Source organism: Heterodontus francisci, chromosome 3 (assembly GCF_036365525.1).
Source record: "Heterodontus francisci isolate sHetFra1 chromosome 3, sHetFra1.hap1, whole genome shotgun sequence".
NCBI classification, from domain to species: Eukaryota; Metazoa; Chordata; class Chondrichthyes; order Heterodontiformes; family Heterodontidae; genus Heterodontus; species Heterodontus francisci.
In genome coordinates, this window is record NC_090373.1 from 20,639,807 (window position 1) to 20,656,709 (window position 16,903).

Here is a 16,903-nt window from a genome sequence, read left to right on the forward strand (position 1 = left end):
TCTTTGCACTGGAAGACCAGCAAGCTTCAGGAAGACCAAAGAACGTCTTTCATCGAATTGATAGTCCTCTAGCAGCAGTTGATGTTTGTCTCAGTGTGCGTCCCTGGGAACAGCCCGTAGAGCACAGACTCCTGTGTTACAGAGCTGCTTGAGATGAACCTCGACAAAAACCACTGCATCTCTTTCCACACCTGCTTTGCAAAGACACATTCCAGGAGGAGGTGGGCAACCGTCTCTTCCCGACCACAGCCACCTCGAGGGCAGTGTACGGAGGCAGAGAGATTCCGGGCGTGCAGGAAGGATCTGATGGGGAGGGCCCTTCACACTACCAGCCAAGCTATGTCTTGGTGCTTGTTTGAAAGTTCTGGTGATGAGGCATTCTGCCAAATGACTTTGGCAGTCTGCTCGGGGAACCATCCGACAGGATCCACCATCTCCTTTTCCCGTAGGGCCTTGAGGACATTCTGTGCAGACCACTGCCTGATGGATCGGTGGTCAAAGGTGTTTTTTTGCACAAACTTTCCCACGAAGGATAGGTGGTACGGCACGGCCCAACTGCATGGAGCGTTCTGTGGCAATGTGGCCAGACCCATTCTTCGCAACACCGGGGACAGATAGAACCTCAGCACGTAGTGACACTTGGAGTTTGCGTACTGGGGTTCTACACACAGCTTGATGCAGCCGCACACATAGGTGGCCATCAGGATGAGGGCGATGTTGGGTACATTTTTATCCCCTTTATCTAGAGGTTTGAACATGGTGTCCCTCTGGACATGGTCAATTTTGGATCTCCAGATAAAGTGGAAGATGGCTTGGGTGACCGCCACAGCGCAGGAGTGGGGTATGGGCCAGACCTGCGCCATGTACAGCAACAACGTGAGCGCCTCGCACCTGATGACCAGGTTCTTACCCACAATAGAGAGAGATCGCTGCCCCCACATGCTCAGTTTATGGTGTACCATGGCTACTCGCTCCCTCCAGGTTTTGGCGCACACCCCAGCCCCACCGAACCATATCCCCAGCACCTTCAAGTAGTCTGACCTGACGGTGAAGGGGACAAAGGGTCCCCGTTCCCAAAGAACATGGCCTCGCTCTTGCTGCGATTTACTTTGACTCCTGAGGTCAGTCCGAACTGGTCGCAGATGCTCATCAGCCTGCGAACGGACAGCGGATCTGAGCAGAAGACAGCAACGTCGTCCATGTACAGTTCGGGTTTGACCTCTGTGCCTCCGTTGCCTGGGATTGTCGCCCGTCTTATGCCTGCATCCTTCCTAATGTACTCAGCAAATGGTTTGATGTTTGATACAACAAACAAACAAGACGGGGAGCGAGGACTGAATAACTGTCTGAATAACTGGCAGGAGAAGGCCAGCTAGTCCATCATGCCTGCCCCACACAAACGATGGGGCTGGAGCATCAGGATTAAGTACTTCCTAACCCACTTTTTGCTCCACCAGGCTTCAGAGAGTCCTGGTCCACCCAACCCCTAGCTGCACACCCATACAATCTCCTTGGAGAGGCAAATAAAGAGAAAAACCCAATAAAGGGGAAAAATATGGAAAATTCCTCTCTGCTCCCCCACCCAACCCCCCACAAAATGATCCAAACCAGTCCAGGAGATCACATTAACTGCACATATATTATACATTAATCCCCTCACTCTCTATATGGTGTGATCTCCGTCTCAGTCAGGAATTAGTCCAGCTCCCTCTTGGAGGTGAGCAGTGAGTCAGCACCCATCACACCAACCGGCAATGCATTCCAGACACTGACTACTGTCTGGAAACAGAACAGATGGACAACATCCAGTCCATTCCTACTCCTCCATGTTCCCTGGTCCTCCTCGACCTGTTAAACTGACAGAATCTATCAATGGGTAGAGAAAGAAATTCAAAAATTTGTAAGCTAGCAAGTTAAGAAATTGTGTTTTTTTACATTTTCACAGACCATTTGTTTTGCATCTGACATTCAATTTTGCACCGCCACTGAAACAATAAGTGCTTTCCTGCATGCCTCTGCACATATGTGTGTGTGTGTATATATAGAGGAGCGTGTGTGTATATGTGTCTGTATATGTGTGATTGTGTGTAAATGTGTGTGTGTGTGTGTAAATGTGTGTGATTGTGTGTAAATGTGTGTGTGTGTGTGTGTATGTATGTGATTGCATACATGTGAGCGTGTGTGTATATGTGTGATTGTGTAGATATGTTGTCATTGTCTGTAGATATTTGTGTCATTGTATGTGTGTGTATATGTGTGAGTGTGTGTATACGTGTATATGTGTGTGTATATATGGCAGGATCCCCAAAGACGCATTGTACAGCGAGCTCGCCATTGGTATCCGACCCACCGGCCGTCCATGTCTCCACTTTAAAGACGTCTGCAAACGCGACATGAAATCCTGTGACATTGACCACAAGTCGTGGGAGTCAGTTGCCAGCATTCGCCAAAGCTGGCGGGCAGCCAGAAAAGACAGGGCTAAAATGTGGCGAGTCGAAGAGACTTAGTAGTTGGCAGGAAAAAAGACAGAGGCGCAAGGGGAGAGCCAACTGTCAAACAGCCCCGACAAACAAATTTCTCTGCAGCACTTGTGGAAGAGCCTGTCACTCTAGAATTGGCCTTTATAGCCACTCCAGGCGCTGCTTCACAAACCACTGACCACCTCCAGGCGCGTATCCATTGTCTCTCGAGATAAGATGTGTGTGCATATATGTGTGATTGCGTGTATATTTGTATGTGTGTGTGTATATATGCGTGATTGTACGCATGACTGTGTTTGTGTGTATGTATATATGTGTGTGTGTATATATATGTGTGTGTGTGGAACTGGTGGATCTCACTTGTGGAAAAAATTCAACTGTACGCTGATACTGGCGACAGAAGTTTCTATGAAACATTAAAATCTGTCTATGGACCAGCTTATCAAACCCAAAACTCCTTGAGGAGCGTCAATGGCAAGACCCTACACACCGACAAGGAATCAGCCCTGGATTGCTGATCGGAGCACTTTGAAATTCTCTTCAGTGCCAAGTGCACATTGCTTGATACTGCCATCAATCGCATCAATCAACAACCTGTCAAAAAAGAGCTGGATGACAGCCCAACTCTGGAGGAAACTGACCGCCATCAACCAGGTGAAGAAGAGAGACCCCGGAGCCAATGGAATTCTACCCAAAGCTTTGAAGCATGGTGGCCCTGCCCTATACATCAAGCTCCATGAGTTTTTCACGGCCTGCTGGGAACCTGGCAGGATTCCACATGATCTTTATGATGCCGTTATCATCACCCTGTACAAAAACAGAGAAAAATCAGACTGCTCCAACTATCGTGCGATCACCCTCCTCTCAATTGCTGGGAAGATCCTGGCTAGAATACTTCTGAACAGGCTAGTGCCTACCATTGCGGAAGAAAACCTCCCAGAGAGCCAGGGTGGTTTCAGAGCAAACAGAGGCACCACAGAAATGGTATTTGCACTCAGGCAATTACAAGAAAAGTGTCTTGAGCAAAACAAAAGCTTGTACGTCACTTTCTTAGACCTCATCAAGGCCTTTGACACTGTGAGCAGAGATGGACTTTGGAAAATCCTTGAAAAACAGGTTCCTGGCCATGATGAAGCAATTTTATGAAAATCAGTACAGACAAGCCAAGCAAAACAGCGACCTCTCAAGTCCCTTCCGAATCTCCAATGGCGTGAAGCAGGAATGTGTGCTGGCCCCGACCCGATTCACCCTCTTTTTCAGCATGATGTTGCACCAGGCAACGGAAGACCTTAAGGAGGGAGTTTATGTAAGCTTCCAGACTGAGGAAGGCCTTTTCAACCTCAGGCATCTTCAGGCTCACACAAAGACCCAAGAAAAACTCATCCGTGAACTTCTTTTCACCGATGACTGTGCTCTCCTGGCCCACAGTCAGTCAGACCTGCAACGTATAACACCACATTTTTCCGAGGTGGCACAACTCTTAGGACTAAAAATCAGTTTAAAGAAAACTGAAATCCTGCATCAGCTTGCACCCCAAGAAGAATATAGACCACCAAGCATGGTCATTGAGGGAACCGAGCTGAATGCCGTCAAGCAATTACTTATTTGGGGAACGTCATCTCGTTTGATGCCACCATGGACAAGGACATGGACAATAGGCTCTCAAAAGCAAACAGTACATTCGGCAGATTCTACAAACGTGTGTGGAGCAACCGCAGCCTCAGAGCACAGACCAAACTCAGTGTACAAAGCCATAGTCCTCATCACCCTTCTGTATGGCGTCGAATCATGGGTCCTATACCGCCGTCATGTACGCCTTCTAGAGAGCTTCCATCAGCACTGCTTCCGCAGCATCTTCAAGATCTACTGGTAGGACCTTATCACAAACATTGAAGTCCTGGAAACAGCCAACATCACCAGCATCGAGGCCATCCTCCTGCAAAACCAACTGCATTGGATGGGTCACATTGCACGGATGGATGACAGTCGCCTGTCCAAGATCATGTTGTATGGAGAGCTGACCACTGGTAAAAGGAACAGAGGGGCCCCATGAAAACATTTCAAGGACTCCCTGAAGAAGTCCCTCTCTGTGTGCCACATTGATCATCGCCAGTGGGAAGCGCAGGCGTGATGCCTGGAGATGCTACATCAGGAGGGCTACAGACACCTTTGAGACTGAGCGAAGAACCAGCATGAAAGAAAGAAGGATAGATTCAATTGCCCCCAGCAGCGAGTATACCTTCACTTGTACCCGCTGTGGGAGCATCTGCTGATCATGGATAGGCCTGACTAGCCACCAGCAGGCCTGCAACCAATGACTACAACCTTCCCAAAATCTTCATCTACGATAAAATGCCAAGAGATTGTATGTCGGTGTGATTGTGTGTGTGAGTGTGTATATATATGTGTATGTGTGTGTGTGTGAGTGTGTATATATATGTGTATGTGTGTGTGTGTGAGTGTGTATATATATGTGTATGTGTGTGTGTCTGTGTGTGTCTGTGTCTGTGTGTGTCTGTGTCTGTGTGTGTCTGTGTCTGTGTCTGTGTGTGTCTGTGTGAGAGAGAGAGTGTGTATGTGTGTAATATATACATGTGGCCAGAATTTTACCAGCCCACTAAGTGTGAGTTTGGAGATGGGTGTGGGGGCGAGGTGGGCCATAAAATGCGGTTGGAACAGGTTCTGCCGGAAGTCCAACGTCGTGACGTCGGTTCCAGATTTTACCAGTGACGAGAACTATGGAGGGTGGACTTCTGGTGCCAGCATGGTGGGACATCAATTATGGTATTTAAAAGGCCAATTAACTCAGATTTAACAGCCCATTTTCAAATCTATCAATGACACATGGGAAGCTCAGGGCTTGGAACTCCGCCTGATTTAAGTAGATGGCATGGAGGTGCGAGTTCAGTACTGCTTCTGCTAGCCAGCCAGCCATCCAGAAGTGGAAGGGAGTGTGATGAACAGAGGGCATTGCCGGATGACAACAGAAATGGGGTAAATGTGCCAGCACTGAGGACTGTCCTGCAAGGGTCACAGAGGGGCAGTGGCACTTCCTCCCAAGGGACTAGCCAAGGAAAGGCATGGGGGGGGGGGGGAGGAGATCGGCTGGACTGAACCGGCATGACTAGGAGAGAGCCCACCTGACATGGGCCTAATCCACCCAGTCTTTGTGGGCACCCCCCACCCTAATCCACCCAGTCTTTGTGGGCCCCCCCCCCATCCCCTGCGGAGGAGGAGCTGCTCAGAGGGAAGATGGTCCAGGCACCAGCAGGGACACATCAGGAACGTCAGGACCAGCAAGGAGGGCCAGCCTCCAGTTGAGCGCGCTGGAGAAGGGCGCAGTGGGGCATGCCAACTGCCTCCTGAGCAAAGTAGGGCCAATCCCCAGGAAAGTATACCATGCAAGAACCATCACCAGATGTCCGAGCGGCAGTGTCAGCTAAGACTGGCTGTCCAGGGAGGCGGTCATTGATCTCTGTGCCCTGCTGCAGGACAAGCTGAAACCCACAGGGGTTGGTGGGCATCCAATGCCATTGAGCCTGAAGATCACCATGGCTCTCAACTTCTACACCTTTGGCTTTTTCCAGGGACCCACTGGGGACATCTATGAGGTCTCCCAAGCTGCGGCCCATCAGTGCATCAAGGAGGTGACCAATGCCCTGTTCAAGAGTGCCAGTGACTATGTGCAGTACTGAACAGATCCAGACTGACAGTCAGGTGGAGAGGGCCATCGGCTTCGGAGTCATCACTGGATTCCCCCAGCTGCAAGGTGTCATTGACTGCAGGAATGTGACTATCGAGGCTCCCACAGAGCAGTAAACGACCTTCATCAATAGGAAGGGCTTTCATTCCATCAGTGTCTAACTAGTCCGCGGCCATCAAAAGCAGGTCCTTCAGGTGTGTGCAAGGTACCCAGGAAGCAGCCAATGACTCATACATTCTTCAGCATTCCCAGGTGTCAGAGCTGTTCCAATCCCTTGGCACCTTCAGGGATAGATTCTCAGGGACAAGGGCTATCCATTGAAGACATGGCTGCTCACGAATGTGAGGAACCCATGCCGTGCAGCAGAGGAGTGGTACAATACCTGCCATGGGTCCACCCGAGCGACCATTGAGCAGGCACTTGGAGTGCTGAAGATGAGATTCAGGTAACTAGGTCTCTCCGTTGTAGCACTTCACTGTGCCCCAGTGATGGTCATGCATATCCTGGAAGTCTGCCCTGCTCTGCAGAACCTTCTGCTGCCGAGGGAGGAGGCCTTATATAATGAGGACATCATCGATTGCCACTCCTCATCTGACAAGGAGGATGTAGAAGAGGATGCTATGCAAGCAGCACAAGATGATGAACCCCTCGGACCTGGGGCAAGGCGAAATGAGAGGTGTGCAAGGAAGGCTTGGGATGATCTCATACATATCCATTTTTTGTGACCCTGATGCCCTTTCACAATCAGTGCAATAAAGACCCACCTTTATGTGGACCTGCTGTCGACTCCTTCATCGTCCAGTGTCCAGGTTCACAGTACCCCCGGTAGAACTGAAGAGCTGACCAGACACAGCCTAGTCCAAAACTAGCATACCATTGAGGGAGCAAGGCTGTAGATGAGATCCAACAAGGCAGCAAGAATTGAAAGAATGACCAACAGCAGTGAGCCAAACATTTGTTGAGTGGCACAACAGAAGCAAGCCTACTCGTGTACAAGATCTAAACACCCATGAATCCCATATGCAGATAGGTGCTCTTCTTAACTCTCTTATGGGTGCCCCTATGTAGTGCTCCCCACTGTGCTGTCAGCTGAGGTGGAGGCAGACTGCTGCCCCATGGCTTGGGATGACTTTGGCAGCTGTCCTCTGGCTGTCTGAGGTCTGGAGGGCACCAGCTTGCTAAGAAGCACCTGCACAGGTGCAGCACCCTTCTCTGTCATTGTGGCTTTTTGAGACAATGGTGTCACTGCCAGAGGAGCCACTGTCCAATCCAGTAGCGCCCTGTGTGGAGCCCCCAGAAGCAGATGTCAGATGCAAGGCACACTTGTACCTCCCTGCTGACCGAAGAAGTACAATGAGCTGGTGGGGAATTCAGGCACCTTAACCCCCCCTTGCATTGAGCTTATGGACGAGGAAATGGCATGTGGGTTTGCATGCATCTGTGGCATCCACTGAGCAGTCTGCAGGAGCTGGCTCTCCATGACTGTCATCAATCTCTCAATGGAAGCAGCCAAACATGCGCACATCAGAGATGTGGCAGCACTCATGGCCTGGATGGACTCCTCCTTTGTTGTCACACGGGTGTGCATTGCCTCTGAAAGCTCCATCAGATGTTCCATTACCTCTCACTGCAGCTGACTCCAAAGGCACCTCAGCCTGGAGCTCAGTACGGGCCTGGCCTAGAACAATCCTCCGACTGTCAATGACCTCAGCTGTCACAGCCTCTGTCATCTGCACAGGTGCATCAGTGATGTTCTCACCAGCTTGTGACCCTGAATCTAGTCACGCACTCATAATCACTGACGTAAGAGTATCTGTGCTTGTGGAAGGTGCAGAGGAATGATGTGACACTGCATACTCTTAATGATCTCTCCTCCTCCTCCTCCTCAGGGGTGGCCCAGTCTCTTGAATTGTTCTTGCCTCAGCTTGACCTGGACCTGCATGAGAGAACATAAACATTTAAGGGTTAAGGGCTTCCCATTTCCTCATCCCAACGATGCTTGCTGTGGAGCTCCTTGAGCCAGTGGTTGACACTTGCGCACTATGCCACATGTGAAGATCAGATACGCCCTTGTGCCCCGGCACTCGTGCACTCACTTTCCTGTGATGACACTCTTGTTTCCTCATCAGCAATCGCTCGGCCTTCCTGAGACTCAGTCAGTTCCAAGGTCTCCTCCTCTGCTGGGCTCAGGATATGCAGTTCTGGGACACCTCCACCACTCTTGACCTTTTCCCTGCACTGTCTGCCCATTTCTCCTTCAAGCACAAGGACGAACACTGTTAGTTTTACCACGAAGACTAGCACAACACCTAAGCAGATGGCAGCCCAGCGGTCCATGAGGGGAACACACAAAATGCTTCCTCCGTGCGGCTGCGCTTGAGGAACCTTGTGGTGGTCACCAATGACAGACGGGCTCCTCTCACCAAGACGCAGCCATGCATCTGAAGGGATATACCACTCCCTGACCCCCTTGCCAATGACTGGGTGGTCAGTCCCTTCCCACCAAGTGTGCCCTCTTGCATTGCCATATGGAAGCCCCAAAGAGGAAAGCAGTATTGACAACTAACATTGGCAGAGCAAAGGAGGTCATTGATACTCTTGCAGCACTGCACCCAGGTACAGGGGGTGACTCCATGGCTGTTGACATTCCCTGCAATCTCCGTCCAGGTTTGCGTGGTCAGATGGGCCGGTCTCTTCTTCCCGTCAGTTGAGAAGAGGACCTCCAGCCTTGCCCTTGCAGCCCTTAGGAGAACCTGCAGGGAGGCATCGGTGAACCATGGGGCCACTCAGGGTCTTCCTTCTGCCATGGTCACTGCAGGGTTCAGCTCCTTGGGTGTCAGCTGTAGTCAGGCAGCAAGAGGGGTCTCGAGGCCAGTCAGACAGCCAGATGGTGTAAGATTTAGGTTTGGGCGTCACAGATACCCAAAGAAGGGGGTCGAGATCATAATTTAAAATTGGATTTTAAAACAGTTTATTGAGAAGCAACAGTTTAAATATAATGATGCATAAGGTAAATAGACAGAAAAGACATATGACCCGTAACACGTTGACTGGATTACCGATCCCAGATCATACAGTGGGGCAGAACGATGTTGGCAGTCCTCCTGATGGATGAGACAGGTAGGTGATCTCTTCAGTCCAGGGGGCCCTCAGTCTTCTTGGGCTAACCAAAGTGTTAGGCTGAAGGCTAACACTTTGACGAAGCTGAACTTCGGGAAGCTCTCCTTCTGTCCAAAGAAGATTGACTATTTCCCTCCCAAGCACCTGCTTATATACTTTAGTTCTAGAGGCTGGTGAGTGTCCCTTATCAATCACTTGTTCGATTCCCCTTGCCCAATCATCAAGGGACAGGTACTCAAAGTAAACCCCTCCCATGCCCATCACTCTGCCCCTGAAGTCACCTTTCATCTTATCTCGTGTTAGATACCGTTTGTAAACTTCTGCCAGACACTTGTCCAGAGAGGGTATGAGGCTCCATCTTATCAGCTTACAGGAATATCTTTGTTTCAGAGCCAGTGCCAGAGTCATGTCCTTGGCAGAGATAACAGGCCTGCGCTGTCCTGTGTCTTTCAGCCCAGCAGACTGCTATAGAATCTTTCTTGAGAGAGAGAGCTATTTCTATAATAATCAATCAATTTTGTTAACATATTGTAAGATTATTGGACAGCTATTTCTTACAAGGGGTCTTGAGGCCGTTCAGGCAGTCACTGTCAATCCACACAGCAGTGAATGCAGGGCTAGAAGCCCTTTAAAAATGGTGCCAGCACCTGCCATGGAGTCAACTGATGCTGCCATCAGCACCTCGTTTCCACCTCTGCTCTTTGATTGGAAGGGCCCCGCACCTCCCCGGAGTTAATTGGCCGGCCGCCGCGCAATCACGTTCTGCTGGCCACTGGACACCCGAACAGAATCAGCACCCACTTCTGGTGCCCCGCCGGGACCTACGGCCTTGCAATAAAATTCAGCCCTGTGTGTGTGTCTATGTGTTATTGTGAGTATGTATGAGTTATTGTGAGTGTATATGTGTGATGGTGTGTATTTGCATGTGTATATGTGTGAATTGGCCTTTATAGCCACTCCAGGCGCTGCTTCACAAACCACTGACCACCTCCAGGCGCATATCCATTGTCTCTCGAGATAAGGAGGCCCAAAAGGTATGTGTGTGATTGTGTGGGGGTATGTATATGTGTGTGTATATGTGTCTAAATGTGTGTGTGTGTGTGTGTGTGTGTAGATATATATATATGCATATGCATATATGTGTGAGTGTATGTGTATTTCTGTGGTTTGTGTGAAATGTGTCTGTATGTGTGTGTGTATGTGTATGTGTATGTGTGTGTGTCTGTGTGTGTGTGTGTGTGTGTGTGTGTGTGTGTGTGTAGATATATATATATGCATATATGTGTGAGTGTATGTGTATTTCTGTGGTTTGTGTGAAATGTGTGTGTATGTGTGTGTGTATGTGTGTGTGTGTGTGTGTGTATGTGTGTGTGTGTATGTGTGTGTATGTGTGTGTGTGTATGTGTGTGTGTATGTTATATGTTGTTACGAAAGTGCTTCCACTTTTTTATATTCTGTTTTTTGAGGACTTGTGTTAAAACGGAAAAGATTCCATAGATGTGTTTTTTTTTACCAAGTTCACCGAAAGGACACTTGAGATGCTGTTTGAAAACCACCTGTGCTGGAGGTCATGTGCTTTGGGCTCAGTAAACAACAGAATCCTTGGTGACCTGGGGAAAATGGTTACAGAGAAGCGACATGTCAAGGTTTATGGAGGTCAGGAGGTCGACTCTCTGTTTGGGGTTTGGACATTGTTTTCAGCAGTTGGAGTGTGAACTGTTTGAAGGCAGTTGGTATTTTCCTGCCAAGGAAAAAGAAACCATCCAGCACACCACCTTCTCTATCCCTTTGAAGAAATCCTGCATGGATCCGGAGAGAATTTTACTGGCAACCCCCCCCCCCCCCACCCCGACATCGGGGGTTGTGACAGGGGGGCCCAGAAACTGCCTCCAGGAGAGATCCACCAAGGGCCTTGCCCTGGAAAGGCCCCGCCCCATATTACTGGCAGCAGCGAGGCCTCGTGGCAGCCCCCCCGCTGCTCAGCGACAGGAGCAGGATTTAAATATTTAAATCAATGAATGAATTACCTACCTGCTCCCGTCGGCCATCACGCTGCCATATTCCAGTAGGTTGCCGGGACTCCCTGCCTTCGGATCTCCGTTCAGAGATCCGAGGCGGAACACTGGTTGGGAGGGGAGAGTAGGTAGGTTTTCAGGGTGGGGTGGGAGTGGGACAAACTATTGCGTTTGGTGGAGGGGATGCTGGGAATGGGTTGAAGATAAAAGTTCATAAGCCTTGGCGGGGGGTGGGGGGAGGTTGGGATTGCAAGATAAGTTTTTTTGCGGGGGAGAGGGCAATTAATAACTTGTTCAGTCATTGGGGATGGGAGAGGGGCTTGAATCTTTTATTAAGTTTTTACTTTAATTTTGTCATGCATATAACGTTAAAACTACAAATGCAATGGAAGGGCTTGAAGCTCTTTAAAAATGGTGCTGGCACCTGCGTAGGGGCACCGGATGCCGTTGCCGGGAACAGAGCACCCGCCCCCTCCACGTCATTGGGGATGGGGGAAGCGGTCTGCCCCCGCCATGTAAATGAGCCACCGTGCTAAATACCGCGGCAGCTCTGTGGAATAAATCACGCACGTGCACCCACCATCTTTGAAGTATTGGCAGTGAGCTAGTAAAATGCAACCCCCAGTGTGGGAGAGCTAAAATCCCTGCTGCTGCATAGTTCCTGAAAAGCTGAAGAAAAAACCCTGCGTTTGGAGTGTATGCTGGCGGAAAACAATGATGCCACATTTCTCCTGGAAAGCCTACTAGAATAATATATGACTTCTCCCGAACGGACTGCTTCTGAAATGATCCCAGTGACCTGTCTCCGTATACTTGGACGTCAAAACAAAAAAGGGACAGTTGACTTCCTTCCATAACTTCTCTTTATTGTCATCAAGAATTAGAAAGTATTTGGCCTAAGTAGTTTTTGTTTGTCTTTCTTGTAACAGACTTCTGCAGAGAAAACTTCTGTAATTTTTTCCAGTGAGTGTGTGAGTGTAATTGGGGAATTTAAAAAGGGAACTTACATATTTCAATCTGTGTGTTAATGCCTGGCTTTGTTACTGGTTAAGTCTTGTTTTATAATAAACTGATAATTTTGTTGTTTATTAAAAGAAACTTGGTTGGTGTATTTTAATCTGGGATATAAAAATAGGGTATATGATTAGCTGTAAACTTTTAAATATACCTTGTGACCTGCAGAGAAGTGGAACTAGAAAAAAAAGACAGTGCACTACTCCCCTCTCGTTTGTAACAATGTTTGTGTGTTTGTATGTGTGTGTATATGTGTATGTTTGTATCTATATATATGTGTGTGATTGTGTGTGTATATACGAAAGTGTGTGTGCATGTATATGCGAGTGTGTATTTATGTGTGAAGATGTGTGTTTAGACAGTACCGCTGGTGCTTCACAGAAGTGACACATTTTCCCCTTTACTTTGCCCACGTGTTACAATGCTTGTTAAACATGTGCTATGAAGTTTGATAAAAACACTTGAAATTGAGGCAGTTATTACTTTGATGGATACTTGATACTGCTTGTAATGTTTGATGTGTCTGCAATAGTGTGGTGGTTGTGTTACCAGACCAGTATAAGACTGAATTTTATGATCCTGTCACCGGTAGCAGTGGCTGGTACACAAAGCGGCAGCTGTCCCGCTTGTGACATCAGCGGCTGCACCATTGCGATTACGTGGCGGATAGCCATTTTGCATAATGGCAGCGCCTGTCCCTCACAAACACTTGACAGGGGCAGCAATGGAGACACCGTCCACGGCGTCACCTGATGTTGGAGCAGGTACTGACGCCATCTTTAAAAGCCTGCCAGCCTGGCATTTACTCTCACCATGCACACAATCCTCTTAAAGAGTTCGCCCCATTCACACAAAAGCCCCTTGCAGAGTAACCCCCATTTACACACACGTCCCTTGCAGAGTTACCCCCATTCACACACATGCCCCTTGCAGAGTTCGCCCCATTTACACACACGTCCCTTGCAGAGTTACCCCCATTCACACACATGCCCCTTGCAGTTACCCCCATTTACACACATGCCCCTTGCAGAGTTACCCCCGTCCACACATGCCCCTTGCAGAGTTACCCCCATTCACACACATGCCCCTTGCAGAGTTCCCCCCATTCACACACATGCCCCTTGCAGAGTTCCCCCCGAACACACACAAGCCCCCTGCAGAGTTCCCCCCGAACACACACAAGCCCCCTGCAGAGTTACCCCCGAACACACACAAGCCCCCTGCAGAGTTACCCCCGTTCACACACAAGCCCCTTGCAGAGTTATCCCCGTTCACACACAAGCCCCTTGCAGAGTTCCCCCAATTTCCATACAAGCCCCTTGCAGAGTTACCCCCGTACACACATAAGCCCCTTGCAGAGCTATCCCTGTACACACACAAGCCCCTTGCAGAGTTATCCCCGTTCACACACAAGCCCCTTGGACACTCAGCATAGCGGCAATGGCCGCTGTAAACCTCACTTCCTCTATACTACTATGGTTAGATTATCTTCCCTTTCGCACCACCGAGGACTCCTGCTTCGGTTGCACCAGCTTTTCAAAGTTGTGAAACCGAAGGCACGTGAATGCTGCACGCCAATATCAAAATTGGGCAACCTTTGTTGGTGCGCAGTGAATTAGATTCAAATTTCTTTAAAGATGCATTTCAAATGTTGAAATTATGATGCTGTGGTGTTGAGACATTAGTACCACCACAGTACTTCCCCGCCTCTGACAGAACGTGCCACTGTGGTATGGTAATTCAGAGATTTTGTGAGCAATTTCAGAATTGGAATTCTGTTTCAAGAAAAATATGGAAATAAAAAAGAAGCTATAGGATTTGTGTAAAAACCCAACTGGTTCACATGTCCCTTTAGGGAAGGAAGCCTGCTGTCCTTACCCGTCTGGCCTCCATGTGACTCCAGTCCCTCACCAATATGGTTGACTCTTTACAGCCTTCTGAAGTGGTCTGGAAAGCCACTGAGCTGTATCAAACCTGCTACCAGTGGTTCAAGAAGAAGGCCCACCACCACCTTCTCAAGGTAACCATTGTTGGAACCAAGAATGGGCAAGAAATGCTGGTCTTGCCAGTGACACCCACATCTCAACTATTATTATTTTTAAATGTTTGCTGTTCTGCTTTGTTTTAGGGGCCGTGCCAGTGCTCTGCTTCCAGGACGAGGAATTCCAGTGCCCAGAGGGACACCAGTGGCACGTGGGGCACCCCCCCTACCCCATGCAGTGAGGGGTACTCCAGCGCCACGTGGACGGGGAGGACCAGGGGCATCAGGTTATCGACCTCCACCTCCACCAGAGGAAGATACTTATGATGAATATGTGAGTACCCAGAGAAATAGCAAAGATGTGGTGTTGGCGTTTTCAGTGCAATTGAAGAGAATTGTGTCAGAGACCCACATGGTTCAATGGTTAAGTAAGTTTGGTGCCTATTGTGGAACTTTGCCCTATGGACCTGAAAGGTAGGTTTAATCCCTTGTCTATCCTGAATTAGCTGATTTCAGCAGGGATTCAGTAAACCATTGTTATCGGGTTCAGTGCCTCTGGGCTGTGAGGGCACCCTGGGTTCCTGCTCGTAATTGTTTCCAAATACCATTGTTGGAACATGTACATGGGTGAACACTAAGAGCATGCGCATATGTGAAGCCAGGAGCATTTACATGTGTGAAGGCCAGAAATATTTACACGTGTGAAACCAGATGAGGGCAGGACTGCACAAAACTGAGATGCCCTTGAATCGAAAGTGACCATTCACTACCTAAACCCGCATGATGTCTCGGCCTCCTCGACTAGGTACCAGAGGTCAGCTGGCATGCTTGGATGCATATGCCACACATAAGGAAACAGTGGAGAAGTTAACTTTTACAATAAACTTGTGCCTTAGATATTTGGTTGGTTTTAAATGGCACAATATATTCCAGTAAATGGTCCCTATCACTTAATGTTCAGGAGTGCACCCATACTTCCCAGTATCTAATCATGCAATATCATAACCCAGGGTGCAATAGTAATATCTCCTTATGATCAGAGCTGGATGTTGTGTTTTTGTTTATGTCCCTTTCACATCAGCAATCTTTTGGTAGGTGGATGCATAACACTTTAGTGAGATGAGGTTACTTTATCTTACAGATAGCAATTGAGCCTTCAGTTACCATCAAATCCTACTTAATTCACTTGGCTTCAAATTATTCCTCACCAATAAGAAAAATAATGAACCACATTGCCTTGACTGAGTTAGCACGATGGTTAATATTACGCTTTTGGTCGTAACTGACCATGATTTACAGAGGCTTGAGTGGCACTAGCTTTATAATAAAGTCAGTGGTTCTTGCCTGCCTTTCCTGCAGCAAACCATTCCAACTAAATAACTTTAAACATGTTTTCCCTTTTCTGGTCTCTTCGTTAATTCTTGGTCACAATTTTTTCCCCATTCAATGAGTTGCCAATAACCCCATCAGTAAAACCAGCTAACATGCATGCATCCAAACCATGCATGTAGTTACACACAGAAACACAGGATGCTGATCATATATCTTATTCTGGGATCATGAGTAGGCTTATTCCAGCAATAATTGTTGTAGATGTTTCTACGAACAATGGCAGACAGGAAAAGACATTCTGGTCCATCCACACTGTCTCATACCTTGTGTATCGCAATATATACACTCCCCAACCCACCCAAAACCAAGTGATCTCCTAGGAGAAGTGAAAAACAGATACCCAGACCAATTTGAGGAAAAAAAGATATGGGAAATTCCTGTCCAACCCATTTGTTGATCAAAATTAGTCCAGGAGATCACTCTGGCCCTGAATTCCCTGCAGTACCTACCTCTTGTATAAGCTGATCTCCACCCCAGTCAGAAAGAGGTCCAGCTCTCACTTGAAGGAATTCTGTGAATCTACATCCGCTATACGAGCCGGCAGCCTGTTCCAAAGATCCACTATTTTCTAGGAAGAGAACTACCACCCGACATCTAACCAAGATCTGACCTTGTGCATCTTAAAATTATGACCCCTGGCCCTCCATAGCCTATTTACTTGGAACAAATTGTGAATTTAAACACAATCTATTTGCTTCAGCATCAGTCAAAAACAAGATGAATTAACCATTGTCTCCAGTCATTGTGGAAGGTGTCTTCAGCACCTGGCTCGTTAACATATAGGGCTAAAAATTGGTTATGGCCCATTTCCGGGTGCAAGGTTAGAACTGCCCTTGGGAAAGTGGTGGTGAGCACCTTCTTGAGCAGCTGTAGTCAGTGTGATGATGGTACTCCCACAGTGCTGTTAGTTAGGGAGAGTCATGATTTTAACCCAAAGAGACTTGGAGGTGCAGGTACATAGATCATTAAAATTCCATTAACAGGTACAGTGGCGCAGTGGTGAGCACCGCAGCCTCACAGCTCCAGCGACCCGGGTTCAATTCTGGGTACTGCCTGTGTGGAGTTTGCAAGTTCTCCCTGTGTCTGCGTGGGTTTTCTCTGGGTGCTCCGGTTTCCTCCCACAGCCAAAAGGCTTGCAGGTTGGTAGGTAAATTGGCCATTATAAATTGCCCTAGTAGAGGTAGGTGGTAGGGAAATA

The 16,903-nt window shown here is 48.3% G+C and overlaps 1 protein-coding gene across 6 annotated transcripts in view; it reads left to right on the top strand.

Annotated features, from left to right (window-relative positions):
* The window catches only part of khdrbs2 (KH domain containing, RNA binding, signal transduction associated 2), a 902,011-nt gene that overhangs the window by 543,457 nt on the left and 341,651 nt on the right, over nt 1-16,903 (top strand). For all 6 annotated transcript variants that reach the window (XR_010970474.1, XM_068020150.1, XM_068020148.1 and 3 more), the window contains one exon: nt 14,461-14,647. Coding sequence is in view for 5 of the 6 variants with exons in the window: in XM_068020150.1 (XP_067876251.1) it covers nt 14,461-14,647 (187 nt within the window). In the remaining variant the exon portion in view is untranslated. The remainder of the gene's footprint in view (nt 1-14,460; nt 14,648-16,903) is intronic.